Consider the following 20,082-nt stretch of genomic DNA (forward strand, 5'->3'; position numbering starts at 1 on the left):
GTGAAATGAGTTATTAGAAGAAACATATACATTTTTAAAGTTGCTTTTTCATTAGAGCTTTGCCACAATGTCTATAAGTGGAACTAGCAGCTGTATTTTCCTTAGCAGGTCAAATGCTTACAAACTGTCCTTGACAGTAGCTAAACACAAAGGGCATTTTTGCCAAAGGTTCATGGAAAAGAGAGATAACACTTAATTAGAAAAGATGAAGCACTGATGTGACTTAAGTGAACTCTATTGCTAAATTTGAGATAAGTCATGTTTGAAACAGCCCTGGCCTGAGATTGCCAGTCAAATATGTGGTACTCTGTTACTTAGTAAACAGAATAACCATTGATTTTGATTATCCACATACTTATGCCAAGAAAAATCACAGTCCTAAAAAATAAACTTGGATTCTAAGAAATTAGGTAGCAGGATTGATGCTGCTTTTCTTCCATGTAAAGCTCTGCTTTCCATGTGAACCATAATGTATTTAAATAAAGATAAATGCATTTGACCAACTTAATATGAGTTATAAAAATAGATAAAATTACCTTAATGTGTATAGATATGAACATGATGATTTGATTAAAAAATGATTTTTTAAACGTTGGATTATTACAAATAATATGGATATAAATTTACTTTTAAAATGTCTTTATTTGATACATAATTTTTAACCAAATGACAAGTTGATATAAGAATCTAGTTTTTTTCTTCATAATTGTCAGAGGGACTTAAATCAGGTTTAATCATTCAGCAACTTCCAAACTTAAAACAAAAATGAGTATTTTCTCTAAAATATGTGTCTGGACAATTTCAACTAATTATAAATGAATTTATTCCCATATTCCAATATAGCAAACTTTTATTTGATGCACATTGTACCAAGTAGAAAATAATCATTTTCACAGATATGTGTGTGTGTATACACATTTGAAGGACAAGGATAGCTAAAATCTGCATATAAATACAGTTTTTCACAGATTGATCCCATTAAACTAATGAACTCAAATCTTGTGGAAAGTTTAAGAAATCCAGTAAACTTCAACTATATAGATTAGTAGATACGATTTTATTGACCCTTAAAGAACAAGTCATTTGCAATCTTCTATCTTTATCAATAAATGAAATGTGCATGGAAGGCCTTGGAATATTTGATACTCTATCCTGGTTTAAGTCCTGCAGATAGCAAATTCCTGTCCTCCTCCACACTCCAGGGAGCCACTCTTTCCAAAATAAGTTCAGAAGCTTTTTTAATGCATGACTGTGCTCAGCCCAGTCCTGTGGGAGGTGTGGAGAAAGAAAGGAATTTGGCTGGGGGAATTGAAACATATTTTAAAAACACAACACAACACAATAACAACATTAAAAAAAAAAAAAAAAACACTAATCTTTTGATTTGGCTGCAGAACACTAAAGAGATGAGTCTGTAAACCAGGATTTAATAATTTTCCAGTATCTTGAAGGGTCGACTCCCACTCCATGTATTGGAACTAAAAATAAAGAGCTGCTAATTTCAAAACCCTGTTTTAGAGTATAGATCTTAAAATGTGTATGTCTCTCTTTTATTATAGCTGACATATTTAAAGTGAAAATGAGATGGGTTTTCCCCCCACAGGAAAGGCTGTATTACACCAAACTCAACCATAGCATTTAAAACTGGAATAGTCCAAGTCTTTACTGAGGCCCACCATTTCCCAAGAAAGTCACTGAAGGTGTGATTTATTCAAGACACCAAGACCCAGATCTTCCACATTCAAATTTTAGCATTTTATCCTTTTTATTTTTTGTATGTGCTTCTCTAAAACTTCGGAACATTTCCACGCAATGCAAATAAGAGTTGTTGTGGAAGAAAAAAAAGCATTTCATTTCCCAAATACAAACATAATGCAAAGACACATGAGTACCTATTTTCCAGTAACCACATTAAAAATGTAAAAAAAAAAGGTAGAATTTTAAAATTATATAAACCAATATATGAAAAATCAGTTCAACATGTAATTTTTTGATTCTGCATATCTGAACTCTTGTATTTTACACTAATAGGGCCACTCACTTTGGACTAGCTATATTTCAAGTGCTCTACATTCACACCTGGGTAGTGGCTGCTGTGTTCGTGCAATTGCTATGTTTGTGAAATGGAGGGTTAACACAGAGAGCTCTTCTTTACTGCACTGGCTTTTCATAGCCATTGACATGCTAATGTGCATCATGCATACTTATTAACATCTGTTCAGGCAATGCTGTTGGACATGCTGTACTACACCATGTGGCACCCTTGGGAAAAACTTCTTTATGCCATTGGATTTTGAAGATATGGCTAACAAATGACACTGGATTTTGAAGACATGGCTAACAAATGACACTGGATTTTGAAGACACGGCTAACAAATGACACTGGATTTTGAAGACACGGCTAACAAATGACACTGGATTTTGAAGACACGGCTAACAAATGACACTGAATTTTGAAGATAGGGCTAAGAAATGACACTGGATTTTGAAGATATGGCTAACAAAGGTCTTAACTCTAGATTTTACTCCCAGCTCTGCCACTTCCTAGGTAGCCAACGTTGCACAAAATACTAACCTCTCTTGAATGTATTTCCTTATATAGAAAACGGAAATTTTACCAATATTGCAGGACTGCTCTGATGACTAAATGAATGCATTAGTAATGTACCCAGAAAAGTACCTAGCACACAGTAGGCACTGAATAAATTATGTATGCATTTTCTCTATATATTTATGTATTTCTAACATATTTTAAATAATGTAGGAGTTCGTGGTTTTGAGTAAATCTTACTACATTAGTACATTTTTCAAGGTCTTGATTTAGAACTATTGTATAAATCTGCATCTAGAAGCCTTGTAGGAGGATCAGAGGTAGGGCTCTCAGAAAGAAGAAAGGGCACTTTTTACTGGCTTTCCTTATGCCAGCTTCATACTGAAGTTTTCCATTGCAACTTCAGCCAGAAAAATGCTTTATTAGATTTAGACAAGACTCCTTTTGAAGAAAAAATTCATAGTTAAAATTTGTAACTTACTATGTTAAGGAATTCAAGAATGGTGTAAATCATTTAAATGTATGCTGAAGTCTGCAAAAAAGTTCTATTTATTATAGGTAAATTGCCTTGTGAAGTAGATTGCTAGGACAATTGGTCACTTAAAATGGAAAGATAATTGCTTATATTTGTAAACAGGAAAACGTGTTATACTAAAATGGAATGCTGCAAAGTGAGTCCTGTACAAATCATATGAATGAATTTGCTGCTGCGATAGTCCGCATTGAACAAGCTACAAAATTGACACCTCAGTACTATTTAATAGAAATTAAAGATAGAGCTGTTTAGAAGTAGCTTTGACTTACTTCACTCCTGATTTTCAAAAGTGAAGGAAGGATCAAAGCTAAAACTCTGTGAAGTTTCCACAGAACATAATTAAAATTCAAGAGTGAATAACACAAAATCCAAGGTAATATCCAATCTTCACAGTGATTTATTTTGAAGACTAGCTTTACATCGAAATTGTACAAACATTTGTCAATTTAGTAAAAAATAACTGCAAAATTGTATGTCCAATTTAGCAAAAACAAAAAATCCTGGTGAAAGAGAGAATACACAGATAGTGTATTTGCACAGGAACAAAATTAATTATAAGAATCCCTCCACAGACACTGCAGCTGGAAAAGGAATTTCTATGGCCCTTAGGCTCTCAAGAGTCCTACTCTATATACAGGTGGTCCCCAACGTATGATGGTCCAACTTAACAATTTTTCAACTTTACGTTGGTGCGAAACTGGTATGCATTCAGTTAGAAACCATATTTCAGTACCCATGCAATCAGTCTGTTTTTTCACTTTCAGTACAGTATCTAAGAAAATTACATGAGATATCCTTTATTGTAAAACAGGCTTTATGCTATTTTGTCCCAACTGTATGCTAATCTAAGTGTTCTGAGCACCTTTAACGTAGGCTAGGCTAAGCTACATTTGGTAGGTTAGGTGTATTAAATGCAGTTTCAAAGTAAGATATTATCAATTTACAGAGGGTTTTTCAGGACATAACCTATGGTAAGTCAAGGAGCACCTGTACTTTCTTCTAGGTGACACCTTCCTTTACTAAAAGTGGCACTCTTATCTGCTAAAAATAGTCTCTGCCTAGTATTCTATGCATGTTTCCTCAAATTATCTCATTTTTAATCAATTAAAAATATTTTGGCCGGGTGTGGTGGCTCACGCCTGTAATCCCAGCACTTTGGGCGACCGGGGCGGGCGGATTACCTGAGGTCAGGAGTTCGAGACCAGCCTGACCAACATCGAGAAATCCCGTCTCTACTAAAAATACAAAATTAGCCGGATGTGGTGTCGCATGCCTGTAATTCCAGCTACTCGGGAGCCTGAGGCAGGAGAATCGCTTGAACCCAGGAGGCGGAGGTTGTTGTGAGCCAAGATCGCGCCATTGCACTCCAGCCTGGGCAACAAGAACGAAACTCCATCTCAAAAATTAATTAATTAATTAATTAATTAATTAAAATTTGACGAACTAGCTCCTTCAATGACAGTGTTTCCATCTACTTTATGGATGGAGACCTAGGAAGACGGGCAGTAAAATCAAAGAAGCTGGAAATATTTGACCTTATACACAGTACTCAGGAAGATTTATTACATGGTGGGACTATTCCAGTTGAGGCCTAATTAGTTCTGGCTTGGACAATTGCAGCCAATTCCTGTCTGTGAATATTTGGGGGTCTCTGGCCTCTGGATTTCATGAAATGTGAACTTTCATAACTTTTAAAGTCACTACAAAATCCAACTAAATAAGACAAATCACAACAGACACCAAAGCAAACAGTTATTGGTTAAAAAAAAAAAAAGCCTGGGAAACAGGCCAGTGGGATTGTGAAACGTAAACTTCTTTATATAACTACATTTCAACTGTTAAGAAAGGGTTTTGAAAAGAACTAAAAAAGAAAACTGGCTGGGCGTGGTGGCTCACATCTGTAATCCCAGCACTTTCAGAGGCCGAGGCAGGCGGGTCACAAGCTCAGGATGTTGAGACTATCCTGGCCAACGTGGTGAAACCCAGTCTCTACTAAAAATACAAAAATTAGCTGGGCGTAGTTGCGCGTGCCTGTAATCCCAGCTACTTGGGAGGCTGAGGCAGGAGAATGGCTTGAACCAGGGAGTCAGAGGTTGCCGAGAGCGGAGATCACGCCACTGCACTCCAGCCTGGCAAAAGAGCGAGACTCTGTCTCAAAAAAAAAAAGAAAAAAGAAAAAGAGTATTTTCCAACCTAACATTAAAATATGTATTCTCTCATATTATTGGCTATATTAAAATGACAGAAGTGTCAAGTTGATTAGAGATTGCATTGTTTTCTCATTTTCCAGTATCAATATCAATGTGAGACACTTAGTTTTAATTATGAAAATGAATTATGAGTTTTGTTTTTCAGGCATTTCATTCAAAGCTCATATCAACAACCATTTGTTAGGCACTGATTATGATTTTAAAGGCCCATTAAAACTATTATTTGTAATCAAATAACAGCAAAATTTATTGAGGGCTTATACATTCCACACTCCCTTCTAGGTACTTAACATGTACTATGAACTTAATACTGACAACCATCATTAAAATTAATGGTTGGATTATTTAATCCTTATTTTTTTCAGATGATATAAATGGAGGCAGAGCAAAACTCAATTATTTGCCCAGATTTTCCCAGTTAATAAGAAATTGAGCCAGAATTTGAAGCCAGACTGGGTGGCAGAGTCTATGATTTCCATCACCACTTTCTACTTCCAACATAACACACTAAGCAATGATGATGCTACCATCTGTAAAAATTACAGTATCAAATTCATTTACATAAGGTGGTTCTGCAAACAACAAATGATGTAAAAAATGGTAACTGCTTGTGCTCTTAAGTAGCTTCAGATCTAAGGAGTAAAAAATAGCTCTGATGAAAGACAGTAAGTATCTTTTTAAATCTGAAAAAGTATTACGGCTCAGAGGAACTCAGAAGGGCAGAGTGAGGATAGGTGAAACACTACTTACACATTTTCTGGAAATAAGGTAGCTTCTTCGGGGTCCTCTGACAGACATGCAGTCAGAAGCCCTAGGTTTAAAACCTTGATCTGGTCTTGCTCAAGTTAATTCACCTCTTTGAGCCTTTTTTGATCAATCTAGTTACTGTCAGTATTAAATGAGAGCATATGGATTTTAATCAGTACTTTTTCAGTAACAAACTGAATTTGATTAAACTAGATTAGGCATAAAAGTAGACCTAAGAAGGGTACTGAAATGAAGGGAATTTTAGAAACCACTAGCGCTTTAGGGACTTTAAGAATGGCAACTGGGACGACGATTGGCTCACTTGTCCAATGCTGGAGGACTCGGATTGGTCAGGTCTAAGCCTACAGCCTGAGAAGTGAGAAATGCGATTGGCAGCTCTATCAGAATCATGTAGCTCCCCAAAGGGCACCCTGAAGAACAGATGCCAGAGGAGTCTAAAAGATACATCACAAACAAATTTAAAAGTGCCAATAAATTTTACATACCATTTTACAAGTCCTAATAAAAATAACATTGACAGACACAAATGAACACTTAGGCACTGTTCTAAGCATATCACATGTAGTAAGTAATATAGTACTTGGAGGAAAGGCCAGGCTATGCACAGGACACTATTTGGATACAGTGTAGAAAGGAATGAGAAGTAGTGAAGAGGCCTCAGGTGATGAAGAGCATTAAATGGGAGGCTAACATATTTAACTTTATTAAATCAGAGTCAATGCAGATCAAGGCACCGAAGGCGATAGGGCCACAGTTCTGTATCAGGACAACTAACCTGGGTTTTTCAAGAAGAGAGAAATAGGAGGTGGGGAATTTAAATAATAAGTCATTTCAAGAGGAAGTTTAGCAAAGACTTGAATAGGTAGTAGTAGGAATAGAAAGGAAAACAAACAAAAAACAGATGTAAGGCTTTGTAGAACTGTCAGTAAACTGAAATGGAGATGAGGAATAAAAACAGTTCCACCTAATGCATGCAGGGCTTAAAACCTAGATTATGGGTTGATAAGTGCAGCAAACCACTATAGCACATGTATACCTATGTTAACAAACCTGCATGTTCCACACATGTATCCCAGAACTTAAACTAAATTAAAAAAAGAGTTCCAAATGGCTAAAAACTTCCCCATTGAAGGAATAAATGATGATGGTACTTAGTAGGAAAAAATGGCAAAGTCAGGGATGAGAACTGGTTTAAGGGGAGAATGATGATGAATTTAGTTTTGAATATAATGAGTTACAGCAGGCAATGGATTCTCAGAAGGGGATATCAAGAAGGCAATTCCACAAGTGGCATCACATCTCATAGCTTGGAGCAGGGAAAATTTGAACTTCTGAGGTAGCTGAAATCGTAAAAAGAGCACAGAAAAAGAAGAAATGAAGATACAAGACTGATACTTAAATTGTAATCCAAAATGTACTTAGCCAATAGGTTTGTAAAATTTTAAAAATTTAAATTTATTAGGATTTATTAACACAATTACACAGAATAAAGTTCAGGATTTCATTAATGATGGTCACCAATATGTGCTTCTTTGTGGCTTTTTAACCCATAATTCTCATGATTCAAATTTATTCAAATTATAGTTGAATTTCATACAGTTTCACAATGTGGATATTACAGGTCCATCAGTAAAATTAAAGAACACATATCTTTCATGAAAGGCACATAAAGAATCTAAGCTAACACATTTAAGGAACTTCGATAACTTTGAATTTCTTTACATTACAAAGAAGAAAATCCTCCAAATGAAACAGGTATGAATATAGTTTATGGTTACACACACACACACACACACACACACACAATTCAACAAATATACTTCAACCCAGGGACAACACATAACTTGGAAACTACTTACCAGCAACATGTACTGAAAGACTAACTTTTTCCAAGATGAGTAAAAAACGGGGGGAGGGGTAGGGAGTGCTGTTTACTTTGCTGAAACAAGGTCAGAGATGACACATCATGAATAATCAAAAGAAAATTATTCTATCAAAGATCAGTATCTAGTGATATGTAACACTTATTTGAGCATACATATAATCACTGACTTATTAAATACTAGTACTCATTTTCTACGTGTAATTGTCCATTTCATTCTCAGAAATAATAGTATAATTGAAAAAGAAATAATATAAACTCAAGCAAGTGGAGAAATCTGAATATCTAAGGGAACAAAGTAATTTTAACATAATGTGATAATCATATTTGAAAGTAGTTATATGTATAAATTTAAATCTTGCATTATTATATCAGCAATAGAGTATTCAAAGATCCTTCTTGTTACCTTCCCAACAAGGAGCTATCATGTATGCTAGGTACAAGAGATGCCTCAAGGGAAATACACAAAAGCCTCACCAATGAATGTCTCAAAATTCATTATGCCTACAAGTTTTTTTTTATCCACAAAAACGCTCTTAGGATCCCTCAAAACTTAGTTATAAACAAAAATGTAGTTATTTAAAGTGTATAAAAATTAAGATGACATCACCTTTGAGGCAATGCATTAACAGCCAAATATTAAAATTCAGAGTGAAAGCAAGTGAATAAAAACTAAGTGTTTACAATAAGTCTAAGACAGTATATCCTAAAAAATCTGAAATTTTAATTTTTCAAACCAAATCTCATGTGGAATCTAATGTAAAATTAAATTATTTTATTTTCTTAAAGTAGGAAAAATCAAAATGCATACAATGTTTAAATAATTGATCCAAAGGCAGGTGTATTCATCTTAAGAACATTTCAATAAAACACATAAAATTTAAAGAACAAATCATGTTATTAAAATAGTCTGTGCAATGTTTGTACAAATAACATTTTTATTAATACAAGTATACATATAATCAAGATAAGGGTTATGTTTCCTAATATTAATTACTGTACTTAAAAATTTACAGGACATGAACATAAATAAAGCTGTTTAAAACTGGCAAACATAGTAATAGTCTGTCATTCAGTACAAGGTATTATTTATGTTATTTCCAAAGCCATCACCCTAGAATCCTAAGTTGCCACTCTTAAAACTTAAAAATAATGTCGAAAACTAAAGTCATAAATACATGTATACATACATTTGCATATTTACACTTATGCAGAAATCATCAATATACTAGAGCCCAGCTTTAACACTGTCCTTCAGTTTCACACTGCAGGACCATCTGTCACATTTAAGAAAGGTCCTTCTGTTACTTTCAATTAAAAAAACAAAACAGAACAACTTTGGTCAGCTCCCAGATGCATTTGCCTTATATTACATTCTGTGTTGCTGCAAGACTCTAGTCTACAGAGATCCATATATAAGTACTCATTTGGTTTGAAAATGCATTTTACCATTAACTGCAAAACTTAGAAGAGACCACAATCTTTTAGATTATTTTTTATGATGACATCTGTTACAGCATCAAAAACAAACTGCACATTCTTAGTATCTGTGGCACATGTGAAGTGGGTGTATATTTCCTTTGTGTCCTTTCTTTTATTGAGGTCTTCAAACTGACATTGAATATATGCAGCTGCCTCTTCATATGTGTTTGATCCTGAGATGGAAAAAGGAAAGAAACATAATGCAGAAAGTTAAAATAACTGCTTAAAATACTGAAGTCAGTTTCATACAGTTTCATTCATGGACTCCTTAACTGTGCTTTCCCTTCTAGAATGGGAGACATTACTTCTTCTAAATGAAAAACACTCCATGTTAGTTACCTTTAATGACTGTAAGTTATCCCTAAAATTAAACAAAAAATTTCCTCTACATGGCATTCCGTGTTCATCAGGATCTTTGTTCCTGCCTCAATCTCCAAATGCCACATCTTTTATCCTCTTATCCTCTGTCCTCTACACCCCAACTCAGATGCTTGATGACGGCATGCTATTTCAGTTCTGGCTCAACGGTGCATCAAAAAATGTTGGCTGAATGCTGATCAGTATTTTTTCCTCCCTTTTCGACATATATATATTAATTAGCATTCTTCACTCATTTTTCTTTATTCAAAAATTGTAACAAGGTCTACAATGATGTTTAGGAGTATGAGGTTACAAAAAAAGTGAATGACACACTCCAGCTTTCAGGTTACTGACTAAAAAAGACTTCCTCTGAGTACAAACACTCCAGAAATTGTTTGGCAATATCTAAAGATAATCACACACACACTCTGACCCTGCAATTCAGTTTCTGGATATACACTTGACAGAACTGTGTATCACTGAAGACACAGAAGAAGTGAGAATAAGTACTACTGCTATACTCAATGACATGAATTAATCTCATAAGTGAACTACTGAGCAAAAGAAGCTAGATGCAAAAAGATCATATACTGTATGATACAGCACTGTTTGAAAAATGAATTGGTGAGGACAAAAGCCTCACCAATTAATAGTGTCTGTGGCACATGTGAAGTGGGTATATATTTCCTTTGTGTCCGTTCTTTTATTAAGGTCTTCAGTGATTATCAGTGAGTAACCAGTGATTACTCTGTGTATGGGGTGTGAGTGTGTATGTGTGTGTTGCGGGGAGGTTTTGATTGGTTAAGACTGGGAGGAAGCATGATGGGACTTTCTGGGGTCCTGAAGCTGTCTGGTTTCTTGACCTGAGTGGTGGATACTGGTATGTTCACCTTTAAAAATGCACTTATGCTGAGGGTGTGTGTGTGTGTATGTATGTATGTACATAATATACATTAATGTATACAATATAATGCTATATGTAATACTTCAATAAAAAATTGAAAAACATTCAAATTTCATTTGGAAAAAAATTGTTTAAACCCCTCTTCTGTAGTAATAATCCAAAATTATCTGCCAGGCTTTCAAGGTCTTCTACTATCCAGTCTGCTCTGCAGTGCCATCATTCTGAGATCCTCTCCTCCACACTGGCGCTCAACCCAGGTCCATGTCATGAGGACCCAACATGCAAACTGCCACCTGTGGTACTGCAGTACTTCCTCTTCATTCTACTTCACCGGCTGAGATCTCTGCCTGCCTTCACATTTGCTCAAAATTGGCACTCCATCTAACTTTTTCTAATTAATAAACAAATCTAGCTGGGTTCTCTATCACTTCAAAACTTTTGTCTCCTCCTAGAAATAACTATTTCAGGTTTTGTTATACTGCTTTATAGTCTTAAATTATTTTTCAGTGTTGAGTCTCCTAAACTAGAATGTGAACTCTTCAAGAGTAAACATCACACCCCACCAGCCCCATACTCCTTTTATATCTTACAGAATCCAGTATAATACAATGTGACAAATGCCCACAGGAATGTTGTGTAATGTGCCATGACATAGATTATGAGATTTTTATTAGGGATAAAAAGGTAATAAAGTTATCATCTTTAAGTTTACATTTTAACTATTTTATATCACTAGAAATCACATACTTCAAAAAATCAAATTTTATTAAATCGTAAGTTTCGTTCTCCAAAATTTTAAAGCAATTAACAGCATCTTGTTGGCCCACAGAAGCTAATGCAACTGCTAAATTAAAATATATTTCAGCCAAACAGCTTACATTGAGTGCCTAGCTCAATTTGCTCTATATATCCTAGGCAGCTAGCTAGATTACCCTCAAAGTACAACACATATGAATGAACATTCTTCATTCTGATTTTAAGTCTTAAGAAAAGAATGGCACAGCAGGGAAACGAGAGCAAATATGGTATTTTTTTTTTTTTTTTAATGTGTGATAGAATTGTCCTGAACAAAGGTAAGCACAGGTGATAACCAGGTTCAAGAATGAAGAACTGGGAGGCGGATGAGACAATCAAAAAGGAAAGAGGAGAGATCTGAGTTTAAACAAGAAAAAGAGTTCTGTTTGAGCTTCGGGTGCTAAAAAACAACCAACCAACCAACCAATCAAACAACAAAACATGTATGTTCAAGCAGTTGGTAATGCAAATCTAAGGCTCCAGAGATAAATTAGGGCTGACCATAAAATTTAACCTATTGAGAATAGCCATGACTATGAAAGGACAGAGAGCTAAGATGACATGACTGCAGATGAAACTGGTGAAGTGGCAACATACAGTAAAAAGAAGAGGAGGAGAAGGATGACACATGAGCAGACAGGAGATAAATCAAGCAAGTTGCTTAGGGGCTACACAGGGTTATTCCACAGCCATAGTAAATTGAGAGTTGTGGCTGAAGCAAGAAGCAACTGAATCAATACTTAGGGCATACCATGCAGATCTTAAATAATAATCATAACTCTGGAGATGTGAACGAATTATGTAATATTCTTTTTGTGCAGATTCTGAAGTCAGGGATTATTAACTTAAGCAAAACACAAGCAAAAATTCCTAAAAACACTGTCTACCTGGCAAGGAAAGAGCTAACAAGTATATTCTTAGTTGCTCCGAAATCCCTGTAGGTATACAATATTTATGGATTCATTTTGGGAATCTGGTACTATGAATTAATACAAAATGGCTACATCATAGAATATGACAAAAATAAACTAAAAAATATATTCAAATAAGGGAAAAAATAAGCCATCTTGACTCTGGATAACTTATTTCTAATAAGCACAAAAAAAGTGTTCCTGAACACAGTGATTCAGGACTATGACTTCCAAAAAGAAAGCAAAGTTTTAAAGTAAGCAACTGTGTGAAATTAGTTTGAACTTAAGTATAATTTCACAGTACACAAAAAGTTATAACAATTAACATGATTATATTTACCAAAGAACCCTCCCCTTTTGGTTTCACTGAATGTTTAATTAAATGTAGCCTAGCCATTAATGGTCGAGGAGCAGGAGGACAATGGACTTGGGTCTGGAACTGGTCTCTGGCTTCATTAAGCCCTGCTATTCTCATTTGTATGGGTAGGGATACCTGAGCACTGACATCACAGGGTTGTCTTAACATTTCCTGTAAAATGGCAGTGAATACTCATCGTACAATTTACTCAACACAAGACTCAAGAAAACTTTGTTTATAAAAAAACAAATTCTTGAGACTTTTTCTTTTCTTTTTTTTTTTTTGAGACGGAGTCTCGCTCTGTCGCCGGGGCTGGAGTGCAGTGGCCGGATCTCAGCTCACTGCAAGCTCCGCCTCCCGGGTTCACGCCATTCTCCTGCCTCAGCCTCCCGAGTAGCTGGGACTACAGGCGCCCGCCACCTCGCCCGGCTAGTTTTTTGTATTTTTCAGTAGAGACGGGGTTTCACCATGTTAGCCAGGATAGTCTCGATCTCCTGACCTCGTGATCCGCCCGTCTCAGCCTCCGAGACTTTTTCAAAAAAAAACAGGAAGAGTGGAGTGACGGTAAATAACTAAACTCTTCAAACTAGATTTGGAGATTACATAAACCAGTGGTAGTCAAACTCCTGTTTTTTAAGGCATATTGAATGCTCTTCACTAAAATAAAACCTTACTTGATATGTAAACCAGATGAAAGCTGAGTTACTCTGCTTTAATGAAAAAGTTGTAAGGTGGTGGGTGCAGGGGGCAGTAATTAGTTCTGTTCCCTCTCCCATCTCCACCTTCAACAGCAACCCAGGAGGTGCTCCAAGGAACTAAACTAAACTAAAACTAATGTTTTAGCCCAACTCCTGACCTCACAGATGGAATACTGAGACCTAGGTGAACTAACTGCCTTGTTCAAGATCAAAGAGCTAATTATGGAAAAGTCAGGACTGTACTTCAGGTCTACTTTTCTCACTCCATGGAATTTTCCATCGTAGTAAAATTAAAGCACTATTAACAGTCTCATTACCAAAGTTCAGGCTTCTTGTGAAACCTTCCCTGCCCTTCTGGATGAGTTAGCTGCCTCAATGATCCCATCTTCATTTTCCCCCTTACAATAATGTTCATGTTCCTTTTTAGCAGCAGGATGCACTGCTATTGCTTATTGTTTAAGTATGTCTGTCTTTGAGATTAGATGGTGGGCAGAGACATGTCTTATTTATTGTACATCACACAGTACCTGATATGAAATCTGTTAACTTGATTTAAAAACCAGTATTTTAACTTGGAGTCATCACTAAACATTATCTAACAGTTTTTCCATAAAATGAATACATTATTTTCAGTAATTTCCTCCACATCTTAAGGAAATTTTTGTGCTCAACTGCAGTTTGATAAATAATATCCCTTAAATGTCTAAGAATCACTAAGCCAAGAGATTTAAATTAACAACTGAATTCTTGCCTTAGGGGAAGTTTCAATTAGAAATATGTAACTTGACAACTTATTCCCAGAAAAGTAAAATACCTGCATATTCTGGATAGCATATAGTGAGAGGGCTCTTCTTGATTTTTTCTTCAAAGAGATCCTTCTTGTTCAGAAAAAGTATAATGGATGTATCTGTAAACCACTTGTTGTTACATATGCTGTCAAACAATTTCATGCTTTCATGCATTCGATTCTGTAACAGAAAAAAAGAAAACCAATTGTCACTAACAGCAAGGACTTTTAAGGAGTATTTTAAAAAATAATAGGTTGTTATAATAAAACAGAGTTCAGTCATTGAAAAATACATAACGTATCACAAAAATCCATTACTGTCATTTCAGAACCCACTTTCACTTTAGGTGAGAGAAGTATCTAACCATCTTTCATCACTTTCTGCATTCAACTTTTACTTGCTAAGTACCCACTATATGTCATGCTCTGTGCCAGGGAACATCCTGCTACAGGACAGTATAATCTAGGATGTGAAATGTGAACGTGTGAAAAGAAATGACATTGTCATAGAGTTCATTTCATCTAAGTTTCCATTAAAAGATAAACAGAGGTTTTTAAAGATTAATAAAATTAAATTGAACAAGCTAAGACCCAATTCGCCCATTACTCTAAATATTACAATAAATATAAATACTGGAAGGACACTTCCAATTCCTGTTTCTGGAACTTCTAGGATCTGTGTTCATCAAAGAGGGCACTGATACATTTTGTAGTGCTGAAATGAGAGAAACAAACATGTGGTGTTGCATTGCACTATAATTTCATACACTTGATTTTAAAAATATAATCGTCTCTCGGTATATTCAGGGGGATTAGTACAAAGACACCCAAGGGTACCAAAATCTGCATATACTCAAGTCCAGCAGGCAGTTCTGTGGAATCCACGTAGAGGAAAAGTTGACTTTCTTCATACTCAGGTTTCGCATCCCATGAATGTGCGTGGTTGAAAACAATTCTCACATATGTGGACCCATGCAGCTTAAATCCCTGTTGTTCAAGGGTCAACTGTACAAAACTGACATTTCTACTCTTTTTTCCCCACTTTGTAATAAAGTTAACCTAAAATGACAAAGTTTTACATTTCTATTTAAAAACATTTCCCCCGTATTAGTGGTACATTGAAACCTATCTGAAAATTACAGGGCAGCAACAAAGTATAACATATATTAAAGATTTACTAGCCAGGTGCGGTGGCTCAGGCCTGTAATCCCAGCACTTTGGGAGGCTGAGGCGGGTGGATCACCTGAGGTCAGGAGTTTGCAACCAGCCTGGCCAATGTGGCAAAACCCCATCTCTACTAAAAAATACAAAAATCAGCTGGGTGTGGTGGTACGTGCCTGTAATTCCAGCTACTTAGGAGGCTGGGGCAGGAGAACTGGCTTCAAACTGGGAGGTGGAGGTTGCAGTGAGCCGAGATCGTGCCACTGCACTCCATCCTGGCAACACAGCGAGACTCCATATCAAAAAAAAAGATTTACTAAACTAAAAGAAGTAACAAATTAAGTCAAGGGATTTTGAACTACTATGTAAATATATTTCCATGTGCTATGTTGATATCAGATATAGAAATGCATAGTTAAGCTTACAGGCTTGAGGTGAGATTGACTCTCCATGCTTTCCTTTTCCTCAAGATCCACCTGTGCTTCTCTAGTGTAGTATTTCTCTTGTATTAGGCAAATAGAAAAGTTAGAGGAAAGACCCTGTACTTTCAAATTGTTACAGACATTAGAAAGAATTTCTTAAGAATTTTTCTCAGAAAAATTCTTGGCAACACCTTCAGCTCTTCATGTTTCAAGCTCAACTCTTAAAGTAGTTCTACTTGCCATTTCTTCATCTTCAGCTAGAACCAGGTCGTAGTCACTCAGTGCTACACAGAAGATGATCGCCGTCACTCCTTCGAAGCAATGAATCCACTTCTTCCGCTCAGATCTCTGACCTCCCACATCAAACATTCTGTTAAGAGGAGAAATGAGTTAACATCACATTAAACGTTCAAAAAGTTCTGAGAAGTTCTTTAATGCTAACAAAAAAAGCTCTGAATAGTTGTGGAAATGTATGATGAAAAGGAAGGAGAGAAGGACTTTATGGGAGGAAAACAATGTCACAAACTGGACTTCTCAAAACGGGAAAAAATCTGCTAGTTTTTAAAATTTTTGATTGAAGGAAAGTATCTCTAAAACAAAAGCAAGAACAAAAATATCCTCAAAAAACAAGACATTAACACACGGGAGAACACTTAGAACATTAAAGCAAACAAATGAATGGACCGCACTATGTGTAAACACTGAGAAGTCACATGAAGCAACTGGGGAATGCAGAGATCAAAGAGTAAATATTCCATTTGCCACAGTCACGGACATCGAAGGCAGAGAACAGAGATCCCTCCTCCTACTAAAACATATCATTTTAGCTCAGAAGTAATAAGCAAGGCTTTGATGTAAAGAAGAAGCCACTTCAGGTAAGAAAATGTAGGGCAAGCAAATAAAATTCAGATAGGGTAAAATACATTTGCATAAAAAGTAAAATCAGGATACATTACAAAATGAGAGAACTGAACTATGACATAAATGAGTGATCCTACTGAATGGACTTAAAATTTAGAATGGAAAATAACTCAATTTTTATACAATGTACAATAGTGAACCACTGTAGGTTACCGAACAAAGTAGTAGCAAAATCAAACAATATAAAGACAATAGTCTATTCCTTTTCTTATAAGATTTTCTAAAGTTAAGCAAAAGTTAAAATTTGCATAGACTACATTATACAACCTAGAAATAACCACTTATATAATGAAAACACTATGCAAACTGGTACATTTTTAAAGACTCCATTTATCTAGATGGTGCACTAATTAAAATAGTCCCTATTTAATTCCCAGGCAAAAAGAATTTTCCCTACAGAGCAGTACTGGCCTATAAACCAAATCTGAGTACATCAACTAGTATTGTTACTTTTATGATCATTTAAGCAGCTTCATTCTTTTGGCTTAGCTGGTACCATTGTTCATTAAATTCAGGTAAGCTATATAATAAAATGTTTCTATCACAAAATAAAAGAGTTAAGATGTAAAAAGCATAGCTGGGTAATAAAGATCAAACAAGAACAAAATAAATGATAGTAAATTAAAATGATTTAAATTGGGTTACCATTTGCAAAAATGCCCAGGAACACAATTTGAAAATAACTTTACTGAAAAGATAGCATATCTCAGTGATGACCACACTCAAGAGTTCCCAGTAGAATTATTCTAAATGTATTTCTGCTCTCATTCATCTGAGGCTCATTTAACCTATAAAAAGCAAAGTTGAAACCATATGCTAGCAATGATAGTAATTTAACAGAATTCAAAATCCAAAATAAGACAAAGTTTATCTGAGGTTCCTGACAAACCTGTGTTTATCTTTAAGTCACTGAATAAAAACAGCAACTAAATACATCAACCTCAACCAAGAAGCCTAAATGGAGTACGATAAATGAACCTCGTGGAAGGATAATGGTGAGAGTCAACTTTACTCAATCCCAGTATTTGCTGGATGCCGAAATGACAGGTTTGAAAAACCTAGGAGGGAAGTGAAAACTATGGTCCTGAAATAAATGTTTAAGAGTGCACCTAAACAAGATGAAAAGTGAATTTTATATAATCGGACTGCCTTAAGTACCAAATAATTGATTTAATATTTGCCTCTGCCACTTATTACTATTTATAGAGTTCTCACTTTTACATTTTTCATAGGCAATAACTCATTTTATTTTTAAGCCTCTAACACAGAGCAAAACTGTAACAGCCTGTTAAGAAACTTAACCAAGTTTACCCAACTACTTATTAGGGGAACCAAGGTCTAGAATCTTTACTTAGCAACTCCAACTCCACACATTTTCTCCTCAGACAATATTGGTTAGAAATACAGTAGTTCCCCCTTATTCCTGGTTTCACTCTCTGCAGTTTCAGTTACCTGTGGTCAACCAAGGTCCAAAATACTACAGTATTTTGAGAAAGTGAGACCACATTCACATACCTTTTAATTATAGTATGTTGCCATGATTGTTCTATGTTATTATTAGTTTTCAGTCTCTTACTGTGCTGAATTTATAAACTTTATCATAGGTATGTAAGCCTACGAAGAAACATGGTGTATACAAGGTTCAGTACTATTGGCAGTTTCAAGCATACATGCGGGGTCTTGGAACATATCCCCTCGAATAAGGGGGGACTACTGTAAGCCATTAGCTGAACATAATTTAAGTTTGCTTTAGAACACAATCTTTAAAACAAGGTGAACAAAAACCAAAATCAGAATCTAAGGTATACTAGGTTAAAGAAAAAATTCTAAGTCCCAATCTAACAGTGAATTTCCTTGTCATTAAAATCACTTCTTAGTTTTAAGATAAAATGACCATATTCTCCAGATCAGACATATCTGATTATTTGAAATCAGAGTACCCAGTTTATTTAATATTATGGAAATAGTAATAAGCAGACTAAAAGAAGTTAAACAATTTCAGTAAGAGATAATGACAGCAGCATAAAATGTTCACTGAGGGCTTTTTTAAGAGAAGAATGAAAATGAAAAAAAAAAAGCATATGCAAAACCATAGCATGTATTAAAGCACAAAGCTAATGTTGCCAGATAAATTAATTATGACCTGTATCTTTGTTTAACAAAGCAGGTCAATGTTTGTTTCTTGGGGAGAAGTAGCCATGGAAATTGAAATAAAGCTTTAGTTTTCTGGACAATTCAATTACATGAACCACCTGTAAATCAGTGACAAGTGATAGCAACAAATGTATTAAATATAAAACACTTATGGAAGCAATCAGAAGTACTGTTGCATATAATTTAACAGTGCTCACTACTTCTAACAGTGAGATTTCTTTATGAGATGAACCGATAACTATTTTTTCTCTCACTAGGAACCTTTTTTCCAAGATAATTTTAGAAATTCTGCTTTATTATCATGACCATTTCAGAGCAATAAAGTTAGATGAAGCAAAGCCTAATTCGTAATTCACAGTAAAGATTTATTTAGAATGATTATGTTGAATCATGTAATTTTTAGTGAAGATAAAAAAGACAAAATAATTTCAATAAGATATGGGACACTCCATTTGCAAACCAAATGCAGACAAATTACTTTTTGGCAAACAGAATAATATAAGTTTATTGTTCTTTTGCTTGTGTAATCTTTTAAAAAATTCTTTTTAGTATTGTGGGGATGGAATTGGGTAAAAGTTAAGGAGATATATACACAGTCTTATAAAGTTTGAATTTCTACAAAGACACCAAAACCCTCCACTAAACATAATCTTAAGAAAAAAATCACAAACTGGTAACAAATGATTTATCTAACCCTTCACTGTATTTAAAAGTTGAAATTTAGAAAAACATGAAATATTAAAATTTTCCTTAAAAAAACAGATCATAAACACCTTTTCTAATCCAATCTCCTGCAGTCACAACTGGAGTGTGCTCAATTCGGGTCAATACATCTATAAAGCTCTGCAGCTGTGAGATGATAGCTACTTGATGCCCATGACTACAGCGGCAATCTTAAAATCAATCTTAACTTTGCTGGGTTAAAAACAAACAAAAATATCCCTATCTGTTAAACTTAAAAGACAGGCGGATCACGAGGTCAGGAGATCGAGACCATCTTGGCTAACATGGTGAAACCCCGTCTCTACTAAAAAATACAAAAAACTAGCCGGGCGAGGTGGCGGGCGCCTATAGTCCCAGCTACTCGGGAGGCTGAGGCAGGAGAATGGCGTGAACCCGGGAGGCGGAGCTTGCAGTGAGCTGAGAGATCCGGCCACTGCACTCTAGCCCGGGCGACAGAGCA

At 35.4% G+C, this 20,082-nt stretch overlaps 1 protein-coding gene across 1 annotated transcript in view; it reads right to left on the reverse strand.

Annotated features, from left to right (window-relative positions):
• Positions 1–7,493: 7,493 nt before the first annotated feature.
• GNAI1 (G protein subunit alpha i1) overlaps positions 7,494–20,082 on the reverse strand; it is an 82,147-nt gene continuing 69,558 nt past the window's right edge. Inside the window, exons 6-8 of the mRNA XM_023226679.3 lie at positions 16,065–16,194; positions 14,269–14,422; positions 7,494–9,601 (exon numbers count right to left, since the gene is read on the reverse strand). Coding sequence (XP_023082447.1) covers positions 9,411–9,601; positions 14,269–14,422; positions 16,065–16,194 — 475 coding nt within the window. The 3' untranslated portion in view covers positions 7,494–9,410. The remainder of the gene's footprint in view (positions 9,602–14,268; positions 14,423–16,064; positions 16,195–20,082) is intronic.

This window comes from Piliocolobus tephrosceles, chromosome 8 (assembly GCF_002776525.5).
Source record: "Piliocolobus tephrosceles isolate RC106 chromosome 8, ASM277652v3, whole genome shotgun sequence".
NCBI classification, from domain to species: domain Eukaryota; kingdom Metazoa; phylum Chordata; class Mammalia; order Primates; family Cercopithecidae; genus Piliocolobus; species Piliocolobus tephrosceles.